Source organism: Sminthopsis crassicaudata, chromosome 5 (genome assembly GCF_048593235.1).
Source record: "Sminthopsis crassicaudata isolate SCR6 chromosome 5, ASM4859323v1, whole genome shotgun sequence".
Classification (NCBI taxonomy): Eukaryota; Metazoa; Chordata; class Mammalia; order Dasyuromorphia; family Dasyuridae; genus Sminthopsis; species Sminthopsis crassicaudata.
The window spans coordinates 235,829,131-235,855,409 of record NC_133621.1 but is presented as its reverse complement, the minus strand read 5'-3'; the positions used below and the strand labels follow the sequence as shown (position 1 = coordinate 235,855,409).

Here is a 26,279-nt window from a genome sequence, read left to right as displayed (position 1 = left end):
TAGAGAAGTTAAGGAAGAAGTTCTGAAGCATGGACAGGGGAATTCAGGGGCTTCAATTGGATTGGGAAATAAGATTAGAAATCCTGACAGAGAGGCATAAAGTCTTATTAGGGAAATAGGTGAAGGTAAAGAGAGGGTAGCACTGGAAAAAAATATTATTCCAGTAGGTGGAGGCTTCCTTAGAATAGTATGACATAGCATGGCATGTTTAGAACCTCTGCAAAGAAATGAGTTTTTAATTGCCATTTTTATAAGGAGGTCTTTGGCTGCTAGGGAGGCCTGCTCCCCTCCCAATGAAGCTGGTGAGTGGAGTTAAATTGAATAGAAGATCTTTAATTGAATGAGGTTGGAATTCTTTTAGCTCAGGACTGAACCCACCCCACCCAGATAACAGAATGAAGCTGTTTATCTAGTTTCTCTTGGGCAGGGTCCCTCACTGAATTGGAGTTGAAGATTTTCTCTTTCAAGTTTTCTAGTTTCGGGGTCCCTTCTTCAGCATGACTGCAAAAGCTTGACCTTATCTGATTGACATCATTGAAGATGATTGTCCCTCTTTTGAAACTTGCTTAAAGGCTTTACTTAGAAATAAGCATGTAATATGATATTTGTATTAGTTCAGGGAAATACAGGGTATCCTGAAATCTTGATGCATTTTGAAGCTATTAAAATTTAAACTGCGAAAGTACTAAATGTGCTAATGCTGCGTTAGGACCTTTGGGATCTTGTATAATTTTTGATGACTCCTAGTTTAGAAAAGATATACAAATTCAATTCAATTCAACAAATGCTGATGAAGAGCCTTGCATGTGCTAAATACAAAAGCAATGACAAAATAGTTCTTGCCCTGAAGGAGTTTACATTGTGTTGGGGGAAACACCTTGTTGGAAGAAAAACACATTAGAACATATGTATAGGGGGCAGCTAGGGGGCGCAGTGGGTAGAGCACCAGCCCTGAATTCAGGAGGACCAGAGTTCAAATCTTGGTCTCAAACACTTAACATTTCCTATCTGTGTGATCCTGGGCAAGTCACTTAACCCCAGCCTCAGGGAAAAAAAAAAAAAAAAGAACATATATATAAAATGATTATGGAGGCAGGTAAGTGGTACAACAGGATAGAGCACCAACCTTGGAATCCAAAGGACTTGAGTTCAAAAGCAGTCTCCAACTCTTATTAGTTGTGTGAGCCTGGGCAAATCATTCCCACTCCCAATTGCCTCCAGAAAAACAAACGACAACAAAATCCAAAGTGACTATTGGTGATGAATATTGGTGGAATTAAATATTTCTGGGAATTTAATATAGGTGGAATAATATTTCTGGGGACCAATCATGATAATTTTTTTTAATTTGTACCAGCTCTTAAATAGTACAGCTTCATAAATAGTTAATTTATTCATTTGCCTTTACTAGAATAGGACTACAAAATGGGGGTCAACAATCATTTATTAAATACTGTATGCCAGACCCTGTGCTAATAAGCTAAGAGCTGGATGTTCCCAGTGCTTAGTACAGGATAGGTGTTTAATAAATTAATTTGTTTGTTTAAATATTGTCGAATCGATGGCAGGCAGGTAAATAGAGAAAAAAGGAAATGAAGCGAGAGATGTATTGAACTGACACTCTCCCAAATACTGGTTTCCAATAACCCGGACCAACCAATCACATCCCAAAGAAGAACAGTCCTCCTACCCCCACGAACGCCCCATACGCACGCGCAGGTCCCTGTCTTCTTCACGCCCCTCCCCCTCGCCCTCCGCCCTTAGTTTCGGCGGATGTTGTGGTGTGTCGGAGCAAAGCACGTGAGGACTGCTGCGTCATCACAAGCACGCGCAGACAACATGGCGGTCGCGGCTGCGGGTGTCGGGAGCGGGAAGGTAAATAACGGCCCTAGTGCTCCGAGACGCCTCAGATTTTCTCTAGGGGAGGGCAGAACCCTCGCTGGATTGAGGCGGGAGACTCTTCCTTCCTCCCCTCCCCCCTTCCGAACCCAGGCCCTGCCAGCTAGTGGCGGGACTTAGTAGGGGAAAGAGGACGTGGCGGTGACAGCTGTCCCCTCCCCCCGCCTCCATACCTGCGTCGCCCCCATCCTTTTCCCTTCCCGTGGGCCTCTGCGGCTGAGCCTTATTCCCTCCCCCACTCCTCCCTTGAGAGTATGGAGCTTTGAGCCCCTTCGCTTCCCGTGAATCTCCGCGCCTGAGGCATCCCTTCTTCCCCTTAACTGGTAGAGCTTCAAGTCCTTTCCCTTCCTGTGAGGCCCCGCTGTTCGGCTACTATTTTTCTACCTTTGGCTGGTATACCGTCGTGTCTTCTTTTCCCATGAGCCTTCGCGGCCGGGCCACTCTCTCCTCCCCTCCCCCCCCTCCCGCTCCGTAGGTGGGTAGTTGTGTGTGAGAGTCTTTTTGGGCTTGGGAGTGTTTTGTTTCCCCTTTTTCTGTACGCTTCCGCACTCCGAGCGCCCTCTGCTTCCCTCGGTCTGGAGCGGGGAGCTCGCTCTTCTCTTCCTGGTGCCGAGATGGTAGTTCTCGCCCCTGCTGGATTTCCTGTTTCTGCTTCAGTCCCCTTCTTGGGGTTCTCGGGGCTCGTCGGGCATCGATCAAACTATATTTTAGGTGGAGTGGGCACAGGCGATGCGGAATCTGGCCCTGGGCTGGTTCCGTCTCAGCTTTGCGGAAGGCTGACAGTGTATGTGAGTCAGTCACTTCGTACCCTCTGATACCTAAGGAATTGTAGGCAGCATTTTCAGGTTTTATACATTTGGTACTGGAGGGGACGAAGCACTGAAGCCAAGGGCATATTTACTATTCTTAGATTGGTACAGTTCAGTAAGCGCCCTGCTTCATTTCCTTCATTCATACAAATTTTTGTAAAAATATTTAAAATTTTCTTTCAGTTAATCATTTTGGGTCCGTGTCCTTCCTATCTCCCAAGACACCAAAAGTCTCATCTGATGTTAAGCAACAGGAATTTCCACTTTAGCCAAATCCATATATCTCATTTAACAAATTGAGTTTGTCACCACTCTTTGGTAATAAGTCTGATTGCTACCTTTGTTTAATAAATGCTTGTTGATGCGTTACAAAATAGCATACTTTTTTATCATTAATATCCAATTCTTCCCCTCTTCCAAATGACAGACATGGAAGTGGAGGAAGGAAAACAAGGGTATAATAAAATGCATCAAATGAAGCTTCAATGTATAAAAATTTAAAAGCAGGAATGTGTACTTGTCATGTGCTTAGGAATCTTAAAAATTGGGATGTCTGGCTTTTGAGGTATATCCATTCTGATCTGCAAATGGGAATAGTAAAGAATTAGGATTAATTTCCCAGTTTGTTTCCTAATCCCTAAAATGGGGATAATAATTTGCAGGTTACTTAATCTGATTGATGTGAGGAAAGCTTTTTGCAGTTTGTAATCCTCAAATCCTCATAGTAAGGTAAGCACTTTGAAAAAAGAAAAATTTCTGCAAGTATAATTCCATTTCTGTCATTTTTGTTTTGCAAAAGATTTTTCAGAATTACCTTTTGATTTGGGTACATTACATCACCTCTCTTTTGGTTTTGAAAAGAATTTTCAGAGGACTACCCTTTCCATATCTTTTTTGGCCTTTGAAGGGAGATTGGGTCTGTGTATCCTCAGGTGGTACTAGAGAATATTCAGTAATATTCCCAAATCCCTGAGGAAGCAGTTCAGTCTATCCTAAGTGGTTAGGAGGGTGTGGGACAGTAGTAACCACTAAAACAATCCCAGTCCAAGTCCCGAATAGGAAAAAGTTTATTTCTTTTTCATGAGAAAGGGTCCCTTGACACACAAAGCATGGTTTCAGAGGGAGACAAATTTAGGCAAATGGCATTCCCTTTATTTCCCAACTTGAGCTCCCTTCATTAACCTCCTGGCTCCTTTCAGCATTGGCTGGAGTTTCTAAAAGCACAGTTTCTTTAAAACAAATAAATAAATAAATAAAGCCTGAGGTTATCAAATATTTAACTGTAGGGTGTTTTCCATTTAATCCCACCACCAGATAACCTGCACCTGCCACAGTCTTGTATGCTTCAATTTTCTAATTTGTTTCATTTCTCCAACTTAATTTTTAAATTTTATTTCCACATCCGTTAATAACCCCTCAACTTAGCAAGTCTTAACTAATGCACAGATCTCCTTACACGTGAAGGATAATTAACCCCTGAATTCTATGCTCATTCTTTTGACAGGGCTGTATTAGGAGTGCCCTCCTTTTCCTGCCAGTAACCTGTCCAGTGTTATTCTATTTTCCCATTCCATTCTTCGAGTGGCATCTAACTACTGTTTCTTCTCTCTAGTGTAACTTATCCAGAAATATTTACCCATCAAAGTAGGAATGACTGATTCAGAACTAACTATATTTTTAGTTCTGAATTCATCAATTACTCTCCTTCACTTTTTTCTTCAAATGTTAGGATAAAAGGAATAGCTAGTAGGATCTGTGCACAGGTGCCCACTTAGTTCCCAGTCAAAGCAAGTTTTAGAATGCTGCCTCCACAGTACCATCCAAGGTTGGAATATGCTCATTTTTGAGAAATTACCAGTACTGCCTGAGCTTCCAGACTCAGTTTAGGTACATATCATCTAGATTTTAGAGTTTTTTGCCCTGCCATGAGAGGCAAACTGATCTTTAGAGGTAAGGGGCTAAAAATAGCTTGGTTTATTCTCTCACAGAAAGCAATGAAGTTCGAGAATTGAGGGTAAGAGATCCCCTCTGGTCAATGCTGTCAGGTCCTTTGCAAAAGAATTCTCAAACCTGAAGTCTGTGTGGCAAAAGGGAATTTATTTTCACTGGGCAAAACTCCTGATTAGAAATTTGGCAAAGGTGGGTTAACAAACCCTTGATTATATGGGGCAAATCTTGGCCTAGGGACTGGGGAATAGTTTGAGCACTCAGTAGAGGACTTTTGACTATTCCTCAGGCTGAGATCGCCAATTGAATGAGATCACTTAATTTGGGAATAGTGTTGTCTGGGAAAGGTGTACCTCTCCCAGCTTTTGAGACTCATGAATTTTCTCCAAATGGGAACGCAGTGTACATCAGGTGCCCCTCAAAGGTAAAAGGGGACACAATTTACATCCTTTTCTCTCAAAAGATCTGTTTACATCAAAAGGAAAGGTGAAATAAAGCATTTCAATTCTCAGGAATGTTATTTTGGGAAACAGAAGGATCCTGCACTTGAATTCACTCTCCATATCCATATTCCGTATTCAAAGGGTACTATCTGGGTTGGGGCAACTCGAAACACAGATAAAAATTGCTTTTTTTTCAGAGTACTTTACCAATTCTACCTAGGCATTGGTAGCTATTGTTTGCTTTAAATCCTTGTCTTGATTCCAAATCTTATATCCCATAACTCTTTTGATCTGCATTTTCTAAATGTCCAGCCTTTGTAGTAGACCAAACATTATTCCAAATTGGCCAGGCAGTTTCATAAAATCCTCTTTCTCTATTAGGATACAAATGTCTATTGTAACTACTTGTCTATGGCTAGTTAACCCTCTATAATTTGACAAGCATCAAACTGAATTTTTATGGGATATCATTTTTCAGTAATTTTAAAAAACTAATTTTATAATTATAAAATTTTTTTTGACAGTACATATGCATGGGTAATTTTTTTATAGCATTATCCCTTGTATTCATTTTTCCAAAATTTCTCCTCCCTCCCCTAAATGACAGGCAATCCCATACATTTTACATGTGTTACAGTATAACCTAGATACAATATATGTGTGTAAATCCAATTTTCTTGTACGTTAAGAATTGGATTCCGAAGGTATAAGTAACCTGGGTAGAAAGACAGTAGTGCTAATATTTTACATTCACTTCCCAGTGTTCCTTCTCTGAGTGTAGTTATTTCTGTCCATCATTGATCAGCTGGAAGTGAGTTGGATCTTCTTTATGTTGAAGATATCCACTTCCATCAGAATACATCGTCATACAGTATTGTTGTTGAAGTGTGTAGTGATCTGGTTCTGCTCATTTCACTCAGCATCAGTTCATGTAAGTCTCTCCAAGCCTTTCTGAATTCATCCTGCTGGTCATTTCTTACAGAGCAATAATATTCAATAGCCTTCATATACTATAATGTACCCAACCATTCTCCAATTGATGGACATCCATTCATCTTCCAGTTTCTAGCCACTACAAAAAGAGCTGCCACAAACATTTTGGCACATACAGGTCCCTTTCCTCCCTTTAGTATTTCTTTGGGATATAAGCCCAGTAGTAGCACTGCTGGATCAAAGGGTATGCACAGTTTATAACTTTTGGGGCATAGTTCCAAATTACTCTCTAGAATGGCCAGATTCTTTCACAACTTCACCAACAATGCATTAGTGTCCCAGTTTTTTCACATCTCCTCCAACATTCATCATTATTTGTTCCTGTCATTTTAGCCAATCTGACAGGTGTGATATCTCAGAGTTGTATTAATTTGCATTTCTCTGATCAGTATGATTTGGAACACTCTTTCATATGAGTGGATATAGTTTCAGTTTCATCATCTGAGAATTGTCTGTTCATATCCTTTGACCATTTATCAATTGGAGAATGGTTTGATTTCTTATAAATTAGGGTCAGTTCTCTATATATTTTAGAAATGAGACCTTTATCAGAATTTTAACTTTAAAAATATTTTCCTAATTTGATACTTCCCTTCTAATCTTTTTTTACATTAGTATTGTTTGTACAGAAACTTTTTAGTTTGATGTAATCAAAATCTTCTATTTGTGATCAATAATGATCTCAAGTTCTTCTCTGGTCATAAATTCCTTCCTCCTCCACAGGTCTGAGAGGTAAACTATCCTATGTTCCTCTAATCTATTTATGGTCTCATTCTTTAAGCCTAAATCATGGACCCATTTTGATCTTATCTTGGTATATGGTATTAAGTGTGGATCCATATCTAATTTCTGCCATACTAATTTCCAGTTTTCCCAACAGTTTTTTCAAATAATTTTTATCCCAAATGTTGGTATCTTTGGGTTTGTCAAACACTAGATTACTATAGTTGTATCCTTTTTTGTCCTTTGTACCTAATCTGTTCCACTGATCGACTGGTCTATTTCTTAGCCAATACCAAATGGTTTTGGTGACTGCTGCTATATAATATAGCTTTATATCAGGTACACCTAGACCACTTTCATGTGACTTTTTTTTCATTAATTCCCTTGAAATTTTCGACCTTTTATTCTTCCATATGAATTTTATTATTTTTTCTAGGTCAATAAAATAGTTTCTTGGGAGTCTGATTGGCATAGCACTAAATAAATAGATTAATTTGGGGAGTATTGTCATCTTTATTATATTTGCTCGGCCTATCCACGAGCACTGAATGTCTTTCCAATTATTTAAATCTGACTTTATTTTTGAGGCAAGTGTTTTGTAATTTTGCTCATGTAATTCCTGACTTTTCTTTAGTAGATGGGTTCCCAAATATTTTATACTCTCGACATCTGTTTTGAATGGAATTTCTCTTTGTATCTCTTGCTGTTGCATTTTGTTGGTGATTTATAAAAATGCTGAGGATTTCTGTGGATTTATTTTGTATCCAGCAACTTTGCTAAAGTTGTGAATTATTTCTAATAACTTTTTATTAGAATCTCTGCGGTTCTCTAAGTATACCATCATATCATCTGCAAAGAGTGATTTTTCAGTAATATTAATCCAAATTTTAACTCAGTGACTCCATTGTAAGCCCCAAATACTGTTGCAGCAGGGAAGTAGCGTTAAAGCTATATAATCTCTCCCTTTGTTGAGATCAATAAACTCCTTAGTGAGGACTCAAGACACTGGGCCATTTGGGGTCCATTTACCAAACAATTCCAGTTCATTCCCAAACCATTGTGACCCAAAATCCTCTGGATCATGGGCGATGATTTCATCTTTTGAAACTACTTCCTGCTGAGAATGGGTATTGAGCTGGTGGAATAATTTGTCTGGGCTAAAAGGTTTATGCCCATTACCCTGAGTCTTGTCCCACACATCTTGGTACCAGGATGGTGGACCCTCCTCAGGGGCTCTTGTCAGAGACTTCCCACTGTCCTCTGCCTCCCAGTCCACTTAACCCAGCCAAACTGTGCCTCTCTCTAAAACCATGATTTGTGTGTCAGAAACTACCCCCTTTTTCATGAGATAGAAATAAACTTTTTCTTATACTCATATTGTTTTAGTGGTCGCTATTGTCTGATACAGATTGAGGCTGTCTGGGATAAAAAACTCCACTGACTGGGTCTCTCGACCCTGACTGGCAGTTTTTCAGTGACCCTTGGTCTAGTTAGAGGGACCATAGGGGAGTAAGGAAAAGTAAAGGGAAATATGAGCTTCCTTGTAAAGTGAAAGTAAACAAGGCAGCCAGGTAAGTTTGTGCACAGATCCCAGGTGAAGAAGAAGGAGGCTGGATGATTGGATGGAAGGATTTTTGGGTTACAAGGTTCAAAGAATGAAACAAATGCCAACTCTCAAGGCTGTTTAGTATCCCATATGTCAGGTACTGCTAAGCCTTGAGATACAAAGATGGGGAAAAAGCCAGTCCTTACTCTAAAGGATCTCAGTTTAGTGGGGAAAACAGCTCACAAAGAGTTTACATTTTAAAAAGAGAAATAAGAAATACATTTAGAAATAAATACAGCAAAAAAAAAAAAAAAAAAAGTTAAATACAAGGTTGTTTGGAAGGAAGGACCCTAGCAGCTCAGATAAGGAAAGACTATCCATAACCCAAAATGTTCAGTTAGGACTTGAGTAGGCAAGGCATTGGCTATATGGTGTGTATCCTTGTAATTGAGAATCCAGGAGAATATTTTAGTGACTAAAAGCAATCACTACAGATGCTCTGGTCATAATATTGAAGGTCAGTATAGTTTGGAAACTGATATTTAAAAAAAAATTTATAAGGCATAAACTAAGTGAAGACCCTCTCATAAGGATGTGGCTTCTACCTATGACCTATTAATGACTTGAGACTTTGCAATAACCAAGTTGAACTATAGCTAAAAGACTGCAGATTATTGATTGTCTTGCTTGGATGAACTTTCACCTCCTGTTTTCATCAACTATTAATTAACATTTAAGTACTTCTTTTAAAGGCCATTCTTTTGTTTCTTGGATAGATTTCCTATTTATAAAACTGGATTCCCCCAAAGAATGGGAGAAAAGGTCAAGGTGGGGGAAGGACAGCTTCTGTGCTAAATTTTGTGTTTTATGTAAACTGTAGTTTATGCTTTGAACTTCTTTACTGACATCAGATGGGAGATGCCCTTTCCATCACAATAAATCCCTTTTTGCATTTTCTTACTCTGAGAGTCTCCGGTTTTTTTTGTTTTTTTTTTGTGGTTGTTTGAGCCACACAGTTGGGGTGCTAATTCTGAGTTATTTCCTGTTCCTGAGGAGTTTTTCTTGTATCGAATTCTTGGGTAGGCACCCTCTGGAAAGTTCTGCCGTGGTCCTTGGAGGCGGCTCAGGAATTCCCTTTCTGATTGGGTAAACTCCCTAAGAGAGACACTCAGAGAAAGCAAAAACAAAAGTGGGCTACCAAAGATAGAGGATTAATTGGACCCAGGAGATAACCCAGCTGAACTTGAAAGGGAGGGGGAGGGGGTGTGGAAGGGGAAGGAAAGATTTTATCTGTAAAAGGATTTTTCTCTGCCAAGTAATTATTGAGCCGGCTGGGTGACTGGGATTGGGATTGGGATTGGGAGAATTTAGGCAGTCTATAAAATGTTCTTATTTCCCTTTGATATTGAGGAAATCCTAAGTGGTTTCAAGTCTATAAAGATTTTTTCATTTTCCTTTGGTAAGATTGGACAAGATACTGTGAACTTTAGAAAGGAAGATAACTGGCTCTAAGAACCTATTAGTATTCCAAAAGATATTCCTCTAGATAATAGGCTTAAGAATTGGTATAATGTACCGAAATGTACAGAGAAGTATAAAAAAAATTGATTAAATACTATTGTATTGTTTGTCTTTTGGCCTAGGTATGGTAAGTATGGTGTGCCAAAAACTGAATCATGTAAATTCAAAAGAGCCTGTTCATTATGAGGATAATGAATAAGCAGGCTTGTGGACTGGGACAATCTGTTTTGAATGAGGAGGAAGGAATCAGAACCCTCTTACTACTGCCTTCTTTCTGTCTGTCAGTTAGCCAATGCTTCTGTAGCTACTCCAGAACTCCCTTTGTTGTGCCACAGTTCTCTTTAATTTCCTGACTCAGTTTCCCTAAATTGTGTTTTACCTCAATCCCTTTAGTTGTAAAACCCCTCTTCAATTCATTAAAACTGAAGGCCACTGCTCTAAGGTTATAAATTGTTAATGTAAGACTCAAGATAAGGAGGAGTTAAGATTTCCTGGCTCCTAACTCCTTCTATCGTCAAGAATTTATGGCACTACCCCCTCTAAATATTCTAAAAGATAATGATGAGGAAATCCCCCAAACTCTGAAAAATCCTTAAAGGAGAAAATCTCCTTCGACTTTGCCTCAGGGAGGGGACTCCACCCCAAGCACAAACCATTTCATCTTTGTTATCTGGGTGGGGGACTGTTCAGCCCCCAAACCCATTGAGTTCAATTCAAATTCTAATCCTGGCTGAAACCCAGCCGGGAGGCAACCTGGGACTCCACCCACAAGCCCCTTCAGCTTGTAGCTAAAGCTCCCTATTATAAAAGAGCCAGACTGGAACCCTCTCTTTGTAGAGGGGTCTAAACATGCCATCATCATGCCTGGCACCAAAGACTCTCTGTCCACTGGAACCCTGGTTCTGGTGCCCTCTTATCTCCACCTTCAACTTTACTAATTAATTAGACTTTACTTCCAAACTCCATAATAAACCTCTTTTATCCATATAGGTTTTTGGGTCTGTAAATTCCTTTACAGGGGACTCTGTGCTGCCACTAGACCTCATTTAACTCTGTATCCTTGCGCAAAATCCAAAGGGGTTGCAGGGGAGCTCCATTTGATTCCCTGTACCCCAAACCTGCCACTAGACCTCAATTAAACCCTAATTTCATTTAGGTACATCCTATTCTAAACCTCATCATCAAGACTATCTTGGATAATTCATTAACATCTTTACTTCTGTTTATTCAGACATCCTGACTCTAGTTCCCTAATTTCCCCTTCTCACCTCTCCCCCCAGTCAGAACCAGATTGATAGTCTGTCCCTACTCGCAATGTTCTGACTCTGCCTCTGCCTTGGTCTACTCCTGTAGCTGAGCCATGTGTGTATATATGCCATTGAGAACTCACATTCACTACTGGATACTTTTGAGACGAGAGTCCTGTCCAGTCAATCAATTAAACTCTCCAATTAATAAAATATTAAAAACTCAAATCTCTTTCTTGCCTTATTTTCTCCAGCATTACACTTTCAATGCCTCCGTCCCAGGGAGGAACCAAAGAAGGGAGCTCAATTGATTTAAAATCATTAAGTATTTCCTCTCCTTAAGGTCCTCTTCAGAGGGAACCTAAGAAAAAGAACAGTTTGACTAATTCCTTGGTCAGAATTGATGTCAACCTTAGGAATCCTCTTCACTAGAGTAGAGCAGAGGCAGATTAAGAGAGCTGCAATGCTGGGTCTGGGATGATGCCCATCCAGTTTGTACAGGGAGGCCTCAGGCGAGGACAAAAATTTCCCTTTCAGGTTCCTAATTCTGCTCACAGAGAAAGTATGAGGCACCTAAAACAGATGAGTGTTCCAGGTATGCAGTCCCTCAAAGTCAAAATATTAATAAAGTAACAAAAATTAAGCAAAGGAAGAAATCCTCTGTCTTTTTAAATAGGTTCAAGTGTAATGCCACAGAAAGTGAGGCAAGGTAGAGATTAGAGTTTTTAATATTTTATTTGAAAGAGAGAGAGGGGCCAAATGGATCCATGATTTAGTCCCAGGGCTGAATGAGACTATCTTCTCCAAGAATCCAGCACTAATGTGAGTTTTTAATGACATACATATACACACGTGGCTCAGCTACAGGGGTTGACTGAGGCAGGGGCGGAGTCAGAGCACAGAGCAGGAATCAATCCTGTTCTGACAGGGTGGGGGGAAGCATGGGAGATTCTGATAAATTGGGATTATAGAATGGGAAAAGGCACTGAATGTTCTAAGATATAAGATCTTTATCCTATCAAACATTCTGGTGATGTCATAATTAGGAGGGAGGAGCGGTGTTGCAGGATTGAGCTTTTTTTTTTTTTTTTTTGTACACTTTTTATATAGCTTTTTATTTACAAGATATATGCATGGGTAATTTTTCAGCATTGACCCTTGCAAAACCTTCTGTTCCAACTTTTCCTCTCCTCCCCCACCTCCTCTCCTAGATGGCAGGTAGACCAATACATATACTTTAACATATATGTTAAATACAATATAAGTATACATATCCCTACAGTTGTTTTGCTGCTCAAGAAAAATTGGACTTAGAAATAAGGTAAAAATAACCTGAAAAAGAAATAAAAAATTCAAGTAGAGTAAAACAGAGGGAGTGGAAATGCTCTGTTGTGGTTCACACTCATTTCCCAGAGTTCTTTTGCTGGTTGTAGCTGGTTCTCTTCATTATTGAACAAATGGAACTGATTTGGTTCATCTCATTGAAGAGAGCCATTTCCATCAGAATTGATCATTATTGTTATTATTCAACTTATTATTGTTATTATTCAATTTATTGTTGAAGTGCATAATGATCTCATGGTCTTGCTCATTTCACTAAGCATCAGTTCATGTAAGTCTCTCCAGGCCCTTCTGAAATGCTGGTCATTTCTTTCAGAACAATAATATTTCATAACATTCATATACCATAACTTATTCAGCCATTCTCCAATTGATGGGCATCCATTCAATTTCCAGCTTCTAGCCACTACAAAAAGGGCTGTCACAAATCTTTTTGCACATACAGGTCCCTTTCCCTTCTTTAAGATCTCTTTGGGATATAAACCTAGTAGTAATACTGCTGGATCAAAGGGTATGTACAGTTTGTTAACTTTTTGAGCATAGTTCCAAATTGTTCTCCAGAATTGTTGGATGCATTCACAGATATTGAAGTATTATTACTAGAAATTTAAATCTCTGTTTGAATTGATTTTAAGTTAAATATTTTGATTCTCGGATAACTTGCCTAAAAGGGTTACATATTTATATCTCATAATTAGAAGAAATATTTAAGTTAATATATTGTATATTGGGCAATTTATAAAAATTGTAAGAGCTGTGCTTTTAACATTTTGTCAGCCTAGCTGGATATGTAGCATAAATTTTGTGAAATTTGGTCCAAAGTTACTTAGGTATTACCTATATTCTGAATTTTAAGGTTTGTTTTGCTTTCTCCCTTTAAACAAAGCAGTAAAAGCAAGAAAATTTGATGTGTAGGGATATGTATAACTGCAGAACAAGTTGTATTTAAAAAGGTGTGTAATATGTCTAACAATACCTTTGGAGTTTGCAGGAGAATGAGTGCTTAGTAAATCCTTTTTTTTTTTTTTTTTTAATTATTTTTTAATTTTTTTTTATTATATTATCCCTTGTATTAATTTTTCCAAATTATCCCCTTCCTCCCTCCACTCCCTCCCCCCAGTGACAGGTAATCCCATACATTTTACATGTGTTACAATATAACCTAGATACAATATATGTGTGTAAATACCATTTTCTTGTTGCACATTAAGTATTAGCTTCTGAAGGTATAAGTAACCTGGGTACATAGACAGTAGTGCTAACAATTTACATTCGCTTCCCAGTGTTTCTTCTCTGGGTATAGTTATTTCTGTCCATCATTGATCAACTGGAAGTGAGTTGGATCTTCTTTATGTTGAAGATATCCACTTCCATCAGAATACCTCTTCATACAGCATTGAAGTGTACAGCGATCTTCTGGTTCTGTTCATTTCACTCAGCATCAGTTGATGTAAGTCTCTCCAAGCCTCTCTGTATTCCTCCTGCTGGTCATTTCTTACAGAGCAATAATATTCCATAACCTTCATATACCATAATTTACCCAACCATTCTCCAATTGATGGGCATCCATTCAACTTCCAGTTTCTAGCTACAACAAAAAGAGCTGCCACAAACATTTTGGCACATACAGGTCCCTTTCCGCTCTTTAGTATTTCTTTGGGATATAATCCCAATAACAGCAATGCTGGGTCAAAGGGTATGCACAGTTTGATAACTTTTTGGGCATAGTTCCAAATTGCTCTCCAGAATGCCTTGATTCTTTCACAACTCCACCAACAATGTATCAGTGTCCCAGTTTTCCCACAGTGCTTAGTAAATCCTTAAAGCAGCAGAGTGGAAAGACCTTCCTTACCAAATGTTACAGATAACCCGAGACCCAAATCTGGAGGCTGAGACCATCAGGCTTAAGTAGTCTGTGCAGTAACCTCAAAGAATGGATTGTTAAAGACAGTTTATAACTCCAAAATTGGCTTTGCAATTAGGAACTTTTTGTTGGAAAGGGAAATTAATTGTGCTTAGCGGAATTTTTGACAATATTGGTGTTGTGCCTGTTGTTTATATCTCTAGGAAAGTTTATAGGGACTATTGAAGGAAGTTGAATTAATATTTTTAGGATGAAGAAATTATTAATGTTAATTCTGATAGGGTTCTTTAACATGAAATTAGGATGTTTTGTATTCTGAGTTTTAATCGGTTGTATTGAGTCATTTTAAAGTTGTTCCCATCATTTAGGGAGATTCTGAGAACAGTGATCTAGGTCTTTGTCCTTTGAATAAGGTTAATACAATGATTAATATGGTTAATAGATCACATGACTTGATGCATGAAATCCTTGGCCTTCTTGACAAAATGTAAGCAATGTGCACCCCAGTGTTTTTTCCTACTCCTCAGCTAAGATGGGGAGTGAACAGAAAACCAGAAAACACTGGTGCTTTGAAACTCAACTAGTCTTCATCTAAATGTGAGGAGGATACCCCCCCCCCCCCATTTTATGTTCCATTTTTCCCTGCAGCAGAGTTTTTTGGGGAGACCCAGTTTTTTTTTTCTTCCCCAAGGCTTGTTGATCACTTAGCAAAAAACAGGATTAGTTATCGAACTTATTTGGGGGATGCTCTGAATCAAGTTGTTTCATTTCTGGTGAGGACTCCACTTTTCAAGGACATTGGATCTGTGAACATTGGCTTCGAGGATGGGATAGAAGTGGGAGAAGCTGCTAGAGTGCAGGACTATAATTTTGGAATTTTAGGGGTGTTTGCATACTCAGTATTGCAAAGGGAACTAGTATAATATCTGGCCATTTAAGATTAAAAAGCATGGTTCTTCTGTAGTGTTCCTATCTCTATGATCTCATTTCTGTATATATGTCAGTTTGCTTTGTTTAAACTAACCTGAATTTTTCCTAAATTAGAGATCTAAGGTTGTCCTGAATAGATTGCAGCCTTGATCAAAGATCTCTGCAGCTTGTGTACAGTCTCTGATGTATGGTAGGCTCCCCTTACTTTCTCTCTAGATGGGGACGGTAGGCTCCCCTTACTTTCTCTCTAGATGGGGACGTCCTGTGTCTCCAACTTACTGAGTCCTAATATCCTCTCAGGACCCCAAGTGCATAAAAGGATGTGGTTTCTTGGCTCAGCCATCCTGCAACCCCTTTCCCTTCAACTCTTAACTGCAGAAGGGTTGAATTGAGTAGATGGACTTGAAAGGCAGTTTTCTGCCACCTTAAATTTTGGGGTTGTCATGTATGTTTCAATTGGAATTCAAATTCTGAAATTGTAAGAGATAATTATTAACTAGTGCATGCCAAAAATTGTTTTTTTTTTTTTTTTTTCTATAATTATACATTTTTTTTGACAGTATATATGCGTGAGTAATTTTTTTTTTTATAACATTATCCCTTGTATTCATTTTTCCACATTATCCCCTCCCTCCCTCTACTCCCTTCCCTAGATGACAGACAATCTCATACATTTTACCTAGATATAATGTATAATGTAAATCCAATTTTCTTGTTGCACTTTAAGTATTGGATTCCGAAGGTATAAGTAACCTGGGTAGATAGACAGTAGTGCTAATATTTTACATTCAATTCCCAGTGTTCCTTCTCTGAGTGTAGTTGTTTCTGTCCATCATTGATCAGCTGGAAGTGAGTTGGATCTTCTTTTTTTTTTTTTTTTTTTTTTTTAATTTTTTTTTATTATATATATATATATATTTTATAATATTATCCCTTGTATTCATTTTTCCAAATTACCCCCCCTCCCTTATTCCCTCCCCCCGACGACAGGCAATACCATACATTTTACATGTGTTACAATATAGTCTAAGTACAATACATGTGTGTGAATATCATTTTCTTGTTGCACAATAAACATTAGAATCCGAAGGTATATGCAACCTGGGCAGACAGATATTAGTGCTAACAATTTACATTCCCCTCCCAGTGTTTCTTCTCTGGGTGTATCTACCTCTGTCCATCATTGATCAACTGGAAGTGAGTTGGATCTTCTTTATGTTGAAGATTTCCACTTCCATCACAATACATCCTCATACAGTATCGTTGTTGAAGTATACAGTGATCTTCTGGTTCTGCTCATTTCACTCAGCATCAGTTGATTTAAGTCTCTCCAACCCTCTCTGTATTCCTCCTGCTGGTCATTTCTTACTGAGCAATAATATTCCATAACTTTCATATACCACAATTTACCCAACCATTCTCCAACTGATGGACATCCATTCATCTTCCAGTTTCTAGCTACAACAAAAAGAGCTGCCACAAACATTTTGGCACATATATGTCTCTTTCCGCTCTTTAGTATTTCTTTGGGATATAATCCCAGTAGTAGCGCTGCTGGGTGAGTTGGATCTTCTTTATGTTGAAGATATCCACTTCCGTCAGAATACATCGTCATACAGTATTGTCGTTGAAGTGTGTAGTGATCTTCTGGTTCTGCTCATTTCACTCAGCATCAGTTCATGTAAGTCTCTCCAAGCCTTTCTGAATTCATCCTGCTGGTCATTTCTTACAAAGCAATAATATTCCATAGCCTTCATATACCATAATTTACCCAACCATTCTCCAATTGATGGACATCCATTCATCTTCCAGTTTCTATCCACTACGAAAAGAGCATGCCAAAAATTGTGAACTTATTTATTCTAGCTTAAGATCTTAGAAACCTGTGTGCAAATAATTATTACTACTTGGAAATTTAAATCTCTATTATATAAATTGTATATTGTAGAACATATGGTTTTAAAAGCTGTGTTGTAAAATTCTATCAACCCTGTTGGATATGGATCTACTTTGTTTTGTGAAGTTTTCACTCAAAATTATTTAGTTATCATCTATGTTACGAATTTTAATATTGTCCCGTTTCTTTAACAAAAAACTTTCACTTAAAGCTTCTCAGTAGATATTAACTGAGTTCATGGGTTCTTTCTGAGCTTATAATACTATATTTTTTAATATAAATTATTCTCTTGAGTTATTTGATACAATAAAGATTTTATCTACATGGATTTTATTCTTGGATCTGTTAGCCCATTCTTCTAGCAGCTAGCAAGTTCATAAGCCATAGGCTTAGTATAGAATGTAAAATTCCCAATAGAAGAAAGAAAATACACATGTAATCTGAAATTTAGGGTTGAAAATTGTATCATAGTTTTATTTTTAATCCATTCTTCTCTTATGGGGTGTGCCTGCCCCTAGCCTGGCCTGCCTTTTCCCCCCTAACATTCACTGATTTTTGGGGGAGGTGGAAAGAATCCCACTCTGCTCAGCCCTTTTCTGGTCACCCCCCTGCTGGAAGAGATAGCTTATGTTTATACAGTGTTGATAATTGAATATTTGTTATTATTTTTCAAGACTGTGGTTTTTTTAAGAGCAAAATAATTTCTGTAATGTCTAAACATAGCTTAGAATAAGATGTTATATCAAGGTTCTGTTGCTCAGTAACAAGGAACTTCCAAGAAAAATTGTTAGATCTTTAGTTAACTGCAAATTCTCTGAAATTGATTATTTCAAAACCTATTCAGCAAATTATTTAGCATTTATTTTATATATCATGGTCTTGTTGTTTAACCAATATGATCTATAACTTTCTTAAAATACCTAAAGCAGGATATTTTTTTGCCTGTGCCCTCTGCACAATGCCTTCCAAGTTCATCTGCATGTGAAACGAAAGCAGTCATATAAGAGTGTTTAGTTTAGGCCTTCTTTTAGACCTGATATGGGATTTGGCTCTTTGAGGAAAAAAAAAAAAATTTGGGGGGGGGAGGTATTATAATTAATATTATTTCTAAAGTTTGAATCCAGGTATGGATGAGGAGCAATAAATCAGAAAACATCTAGGTAAAAGGAGTTTGAAAGATGGCTTTTTGAGCCCTACTTGAAGTTAGACCTTCTAACTTGATCCCTAAAGTCTCTTTCCTTTTAATAGAAATGATTCCCACCTATTTTTGAGTTTGGCAAGGGGGTCGAATTCACATGTGGTTTTCATGCCTAAATTCAAACAGCTAAGGATGCTTTGTGCTGTTCCTGCTTTTTCTCTTATTGGAAATTTCTATATTCAGAGCAAGTGAATTTTAGCATGACCATGACCATTAAAAGCCATGAGGAAAAAAAAATACAAGTATAAAATCTTCCTATTTCTATCTGAAAATGTGTAAATGAGGTAAATGATGTTTTCATCATTGGGTATTTATGGCTTAGTTATCTGTCTGTTAATAGAAATATATCTTCTTAGAAATATGATAGGATCTCTAAATCTTTCAAATTATAAGAACATTTAGCTACTGATGTAACTGTGAGATCTAACTGCTATTCTCATGCAGTGTGACTTAGAGTAGGGGGATTTTAGTTTGGTTCTTCCTCCCCCCAATCAAGTGACTTGCCCAGAGTCACACAGCTGGGAAGTGTTAAGTGTCTGAGGCTAGATTTGAACTGAGGTCCTCCTGACTTACGGGCTGGTGTTCTATCTACTTCGCCACCTAGCTTCCTGTAGTGTAGTGTTTTTTTTTTGTGTTTTTTTTTTATACAATTTTTTGTAACATTTATGTAAAAATCAATTCTGTTTAAGTTAATGGGGAATAATATTTGTTTGTCTGTTTGTGACATAAGCATTTTTTAAAAAAATAACTTATTTGATATGCACAGATCAAGTCATAGGAAATTGGTTTATTGATGCAGCCACAAAAGAGGCTGCTATGGTTTTGACCTGCCCAACTCTTGACAGAATCACTAGCCTTCAGGTCACCCAAGTGTGGCTAAGGCACTTAAAATTGATTATTATCTCCACTCTGTCTGGCAGACTTTTCAGAAAAAATGGAGAAGATCCTATTCCCTTTAAATGTTCCAGGGAAAACAGCTCTACTTTTAGTGTTCTCTCAAGCTGTCTATACCACACCCTGTGGGTTCCTGTCAGTTTTGGATAGGAGAACTTTTAACTAGACTAACACAAAGCCTGATGTCAATCTATTATCTTCTCTATTGGCTATTCTCTTATGGCCTAAGTCCTTTTAAACACTTTGGCACATGTGGCCTTGGCCACTCTCTGCTGTTTGCCTCTGCTACTTAGGTTTGTTTTAAGCTTTGGTCACTTTCAAATGATAAGCACTTGACAGCTATATTGACCAACTTCAGAATCTGATTGAGAATTCACTGGATAACTCATTTCAGTCACCTCCTGGTCCATCTCTCCAAATGAGCTCTATGTCCATTCCCAGTAGGAAATAATTTCAGAAGATGAAATCTTCCTCCTATATCCCAAAGGACTTTGGGCCCCATTTATTTGGAGGGAAATTGACTGTTGGGGTGAATGGACTTCATCAACATATACCACCCAGTGTCTGAGTTGGCCCCCAGTAACGTACTGACTTTGTGTTAATCTCTGCTATTGTGCCTTGGTAACTAACTTTGTACCTCTGATATTACTAATTTTGGCTTCAGTTTATCTCTGTAACACTCAAACCACATATTTTAACTCCCAGTTTCTGTACACTACTTAACAAATGTCCCAGGATTTGTCCTCTAAAATTTAAGAAATGAAAAGAATGGGGAATGATAAGGGCTTTAATGTTAGGTATGATCAGTAGAGGCATTCATTTCTGAAGCAAGCAGGCAGAATGCTCTGATAGAGATCAATTTAGGTCCTTGGTTCCATCCTTTGGGGAGGTGGTCCAGTCTGAAATCCAAGTTATGTCAAACTCCTGAGATCCATCCTCTGTCGGGGTCTTGAGCAGTCTCACCTTGCCATGTCCTTTCAGGAATCTCGGTTATGTCCCTGAGGTTAAATTTTCCCTTTAAAATTTTCCTCTGCTATCCCATGGCTGCTGCCTTCCTTTGAGTCAGCCCATTATAGTACTCTGCCTTGTGATATCTTTCTTCTTTATCTCCCCCATGCCACATGGTATCTCCCCTAACTCCACTACGTTTCTTAACTCTACTTCTCCTCCTTACAACTAACTCTTTTAGGGTGCTAAGTCCCTTTTAGGATTTAGCCTGCCAACTAAGGGCATGCCCCGACTTTCTACTGAGTAGTTGTGAGTTCCACTTACGAACTTGTCTTTCATATGCTCTCCCACTCTATTTCATATTTATTATTTCCTAGTGTCTATTGTATCCCTTTATTTTGTTTGTAACCTCTTCCCTAAATAAATCTACTTTTTGCCAAAGAGAATGGCCATTGTGAATTCTTTGCATGACTGAACCCCAACTTTTGGTGCTTTCCATCATCTGTATTTATACCACCCACATCATCTTGCTGCTCAGAACACATTGATGTGGTGTTTGTCACCAAATGATGGCAGACAGTAAAATCTGGGATTTGGTCATGTGAACAATGCACAATGGCTATTTTGCTTTGACAAAAGGTAGATTTACTTAGGGAAGAGGTTACAGACTAAATGAAGGGATACAATAGGCACCGGATATGGTAAATATGAAATAAGAGTAGGGAGAGCATAGAAAGGGGCTTTAACAATTAATGATGGAATGGTAAGTTCCTTAATTGAACTTGTCATTTACCAGGAGAAAGGAAACACCCCATAAGGTTGGGGCATGCTCTTAGCTGACAGGCTAAATCTTGAAAGGGATATAGCACCCCAAAAGTTAGCTCACTATAAGAAGTAGGGTTGGAAGCATAGTAGAATTAGGAGAAATATCATGTGGCATGAGAAGGGGAAGGAGGGGAAAGATACCATGAGACATTTTGGACTGACCCAAAGGAAGGCAGCAGTCTTGAAATGATTCACAAATAGATTTTATAGTGAAAATTTAACCTCGGGGGACACGACTGGGATTTCTGGTGGGACATTGTAATATTGTTCTCTAAAATGTAATCTCTGGGAGCAGGTTTCTTGGGGGGCTTCTGGGAGCAGCCTTCCTTTCAGTTCAGTAATTACAAGTGCAGCCAGGGATTAAAGCCCAAATCCTTTATTGTCTCTTTCCAAGTCTAAGTTTTCTGGAGGCCTATCTCTCTCCTTGGTTCCAAGAGCTTCTGCTCCTGCCTTCCTTCTTAATCTCCCCGACTGTCTCTGAATCCAAAGGTTTGTACTTTAGCCTCCAGCCAGCACAAAGGTGGAAGATGGAATGACTCTGTCTCAGCTTCCAAGAGCTTCTAGTGTGCTTGTCCTTTCTGGCCCTAAGAGCTCCTTCTTATGTGTTCCACACTGAGTATTCACCAATCATTATATCACTAGGAAACCATAATTTGTTGTAGGATTAAATCAATGCTAAACTAGATTTAACCATTGTCTCAATTCCACTTAGTACCTTGTTTCAAGTTCTGGCCCATAACATCTCCTTATGTAGGATCAGATCAATCATATTGAACCATGTTAAATTAGATAACTATTGTCTCCATCAATTCCACTGACTTAGCAATTTTTCAAGTTCTTTATTTCAAGTTCAGAGTTCTGGCCCATAACAGGACATGGCAAGATGAGACTTCTCGAGATCTCTACAGAGCATGGGTCTCAAGGATTTGACATAATCCAAGGATTTCAGCCTGGACAACTTTCCCAGGGGGTGGAACCATGGAGCGAAACTGATCTCTATTAGAGTCTTTTCCCTGCTTGCCTCAGGAATTAATTTTTAGTAATTCCTTTGCTAACCACATCTAACATTGAAGATCTCCTCACAAGCATTTGCAAAAATTTATTGTTAGGGAATCCCCATGTTTTTTTTTTTTTAATTGTGTAATTTGTATTTTAAAGTATAGACATATTCTTTGCCTGCCTAACATTAATCACTTTGGTGATGCCATAGTGCTATTGGTTGGAATGGGGAGGGCAGTTTCCTAGCAAAAATTGTTATACTGTAAAATTTATCCAGAGATTGTAAGAGAGATTTAAGAGAGATTTAGAATGAGGGGAAGGGGGCTGAATTTAGTGGCATTTAAAAGAATCATTCAGATTGAGGAACACTGATTTGGAGTAGAGCAAAAAATGATACATTGAAGGAGGAACATCTTCCTCTTTCCCTTTTTTTCCCTCCTGCTCTTTCCAAGTGAGGAGCTTTTTGATTGTGTCTTTTTTGAAGAGTAAGTCCTCATTCATTCAGGGACAGATGATAGTAAAAATAAAGCAACAAAAAATCAAGTGCCTTTGTAAAAAACTTGGAGTTAGATGGGGGATGGAGCAGCAGTGTTGTGTGAAGTAGTATCTAGAAAGTGGAGGAGATGAAACTATTATGGTAGAGAGCTGGGAAAACTACCTGTGGCATTCAGTTTGCTCACACCTCTTACCATGATTTATTCTGGGTCCTACAGAGTTGCTAGTGGCACTTCATTAAACACTGAAAGTATCTTTCAGATTTGGAATGTAGAGAAACTTTGCGCTTTTTACAATTGATTGTAAAGCAAGAAATTTTCTTTTCTTTCTTTTTGAAAAATATCTTCCATTCTATTAAACTTTAACGTCCTGGCTAAATTAGAGGAACTTGAAATGGTAGAAGTCTGAAGCACTACAATGGGAGCTGTCGTTAGCCAGAAGATTAGTTAGTTAGAAGGCTGTTGCAGTAGTATAGGTGGAGAGAGGATAAGGACCTGAACTTGGTTTGTGGCTCTGGGTAGAAAGAAGGGGATTGTTTTACATGGAACTCAATTTAGACCAATCCCTGGTGATTAGGTATTTGAATAAACTATGATGGTCACTGGTCATTCAATAGTTAACAAAAGATTTACTTAGTCTTAGTAAGCTTCCTTGCTTCTCAGCTCCCAATCTAGCATCAGATAGCTCCTCCAGTGAACCAGGAAATGATAACCAATTGACCTTTAGGCACCTGAGGCAAGCAAATCTTGAGAATGAATTCATTATCTTCTATTGATAAATTAGGACAACTTGAAGTTAGGATAGGGGCATTATGGTTTTGCTTTTACTACGATAGTTGTAAGACATTTTGTGAAGGTAGAAAAGACAGCAATGATTAGATATGTGGTGTGAAAGTGAGGACTTGAGAATAATACTAAAAGTTTTGAGATAGGATGATTGGAAGGATATTATGATATTTGATGAGCTCTGTGATGTGGGGTTTGGCATCAAATGATGGCAAGCACCAAAAGTTGGAGTTCAGTCATGTGAAGAATTCACAATAGCCATTCTCTTTGGCAAAAGATATGTTTATTTAGAGGAGTAGGTTACAAATAAAATGGAAGGATATAAGAAACACCAGAAATGGTAAATATGAAATAGAGTAGGAGAGCATATGAAAGACAAGTTCCTCAGTGGAACTCATAATTACCTAGAAGAAAGAGAGTACCCCATGAGATTGGGACATACCTTTAACTGGCAGGCTAAATCTTGAAAGAGACTTAGCACCCTAAAAGAATTAGTTAGCTGTAAGGAGGAGAGATGGTGTTGGAAAGCATAATAATTATGGGAGATACCATGTGATATGGGGTAGGGGAAGACTGCAGAGTGTTGTGGGTAGGTTAACCCAAAGGAAGGCAGTAGCTATGGTGTTGAGGTTCAAAGAAGTCCCCAAAAAGTTGGGGTTGCAGGCCAGTGTTGCGAGTTGTCTCAAAAGTATTTGTAGGCTTGACCTCTTCTCCAAGTCAAGAGGCAAAGTTTATTTGTAATATGTAATGCCAATTGAAGTGGGCTAAATTCTAAAAGGAATTAGCAGAGAACCAGGAGTAAGAAGATAAATTTATAGGACAAAGTTAGAGAGACCTAGAGCTTCATGTTACTTTTTTGCTGATTTTATGGTTAAGGATAGATTACAGGTGATCTCTTTATTATTGTCAGTGGATATCACTGACTATTGTCAATCTGACAGTAATGTTTGTAGGACTATACTATTTCTAAAGTGAGGAGACTTTAGGATCATTGACAGACAGGTTGTTAAAATAGTAGTACTCTAAGGTCTGGGAACCTCAGGATTCTTGCTATAATTTTCCCAGAAACTGCACCCCATCATTATTGATGTCCTTTATGTCAATAAGGAAGTTCAGAATAGAGTAGGATTTTTGGGGAAAGATGAGTTCTTTTGTTGGATATTTTGAGTTTAAGATGCCTGTGAGACATCCAATTTGAGGTGCTGTACTATGACTTATTTAATACTTAAGTATTGGGAAATTGAGAAAGGCAAAGTCTAGAAAAACCAGAATTTCTATTGTCAAATACCCCCCAAATTGGGGATACTATATGAAAACAAGATATATGCAAACTGTATATACACATACATGCATATACATACATACATACATATATATATATATATATATATGTATAACTTGGATGTGAATTCAGAGGAAGGGCAGTAACATTAAGGGGGCAGGTCAAGTAAAGACTTTTTGAAGAAAATGGGATTTAGCTGAGACTTGAAGCCAAGGAAATCAGGAATTGGAGGCAAGGACAGAATGAGAATTCCAGGCATGTGAAAGATCCAGTGAAATGGATTTGAGTCTGAAGATGGAGTGTCTTATAGGAACAGGAAGGGGGCCAGAGTCACTGGATTGTAGATTGTGTGTAAGGTGTAAAAAAGATTGGAAAATTAGTGAGAAGCCAAGTAATGAAAAGCTTTAAAAAGTCAAAACAGAGCTTTATATATTTGATGCTAGAGGTGACAGGATTTATTGAATAGAGGTGTGAATTGCTGTGTTACAAGATTACTTTGATAAGTGGATGATTTAATGAGTGCTAGAGATTTGAGGCAACTTGGAGGCTAATCTGTAGGCTATTGCTACAGTCTAGATATAAGGTGATAAGGGCACTAGGATGGTGGCAGTGTCAGATGAGAGAAGGGAATATAGTAAAGATATTGAAAAGAGAATTGATAGAACTTGAAAACAGATTGGATGGGTGGGGTGTGATGGTGAGAAGAGAATTAGGAGTAGAGAAAGATTTTAAGACTGAATGATTTGGGAGGATTTTGGTGGTTTTTTTGGTGGTAAGATGGGGAAGTTAAGAAAAGAGAAATTTTTTTTTTTTTTTTTTTTTGGGAAAGCTGAGAAGTTCAATTTGGATATAATGAGTTTAAGATGTTTATAAATTATCTAGTTTGTGATATCCAGCAAGCACCTAGTGCAAGTTTAGATCAGTACAGAAAATAAGGTTGGATAGACAGATTTAAAAATCAGCTTCAGAATCTGTTTGAATGAACAGGAACTATTGATGTTATCCAAGTAAGATAATACAGAGTGAATTCATAAGAGGGATCAGGACATCTCTTTGGGGCATGACAGAGTAAAAAGCAAATAAGATTAAGGAGGAGGAAGGAGAGATCATGGCCCTGAAACTCAGAGAGAAGGATATTCAGGAGGAGAAAGTCATCAATAGGACCACATCTAAGTGGTCTGGTATACTTGAGAAATTGTCATTAGATTTGGCAATTAGGAGATCATTGGTAAGTTTGAAGAGGCAATTTCAGTTGAAAAATGAAGTTGGAAGCCAGATTATAGAAGGTTTAGACTCAACTCTAGTGAGAAGAGAGGAAGTTGAGGCCAATTTGACCAAATATAAATAATTTTCTCTAGAAGTTTTATTAGGTAGAGGTGGAGAACTGCTTAATGTTAGCTAACTGAGGAGGTAGAATCAAATTATTTTTTGAGGGAGGCATCTAGGTGGCACAGTGCATAAATGCTGAATCTGGAGTCAGGAAGACACGATCTCAGATCCAGGCCTAGACACTTTGTAACCCTAGGAAAGTCATTTAAGCCTTGTCTACCTCAGTTTCTAAAATGAAGTCATAATGGTAAAAATAATTTTGAAACCTTAAAGCACTATATAATTGTGCCTATACAATATCATCATGATCATCATTGTGATTATTGTGATTACTATTAATTTTAGCCCATGTAAACTTATTTCA

The 26,279-nt window shown here is 38.2% G+C and overlaps 1 protein-coding gene across 2 annotated transcripts in view; it reads left to right on the top strand.

Annotated features, from left to right (window-relative positions):
* The first annotated feature begins 1,750 nt into the window (after window positions 1-1,750).
* Window positions 1,751-26,279, top strand: part of TBC1D15 (TBC1 domain family member 15) — an 89,593-nt gene continuing 65,064 nt past the window's right edge. Inside the window, exon 1 of one of the 2 annotated variants that reach the window (XM_074270529.1) lies at window positions 1,751-1,875. In XM_074270529.1, the coding sequence (XP_074126630.1) occupies window positions 1,774-1,875 (102 nt within the window). In that variant the 5' untranslated portion in view covers window positions 1,751-1,773. Of the gene's footprint in view, window positions 1,876-2,130; window positions 2,223-26,279 lie in introns of those variants that run through there. The other variant, XM_074270530.1, reaches the window with a different exon arrangement.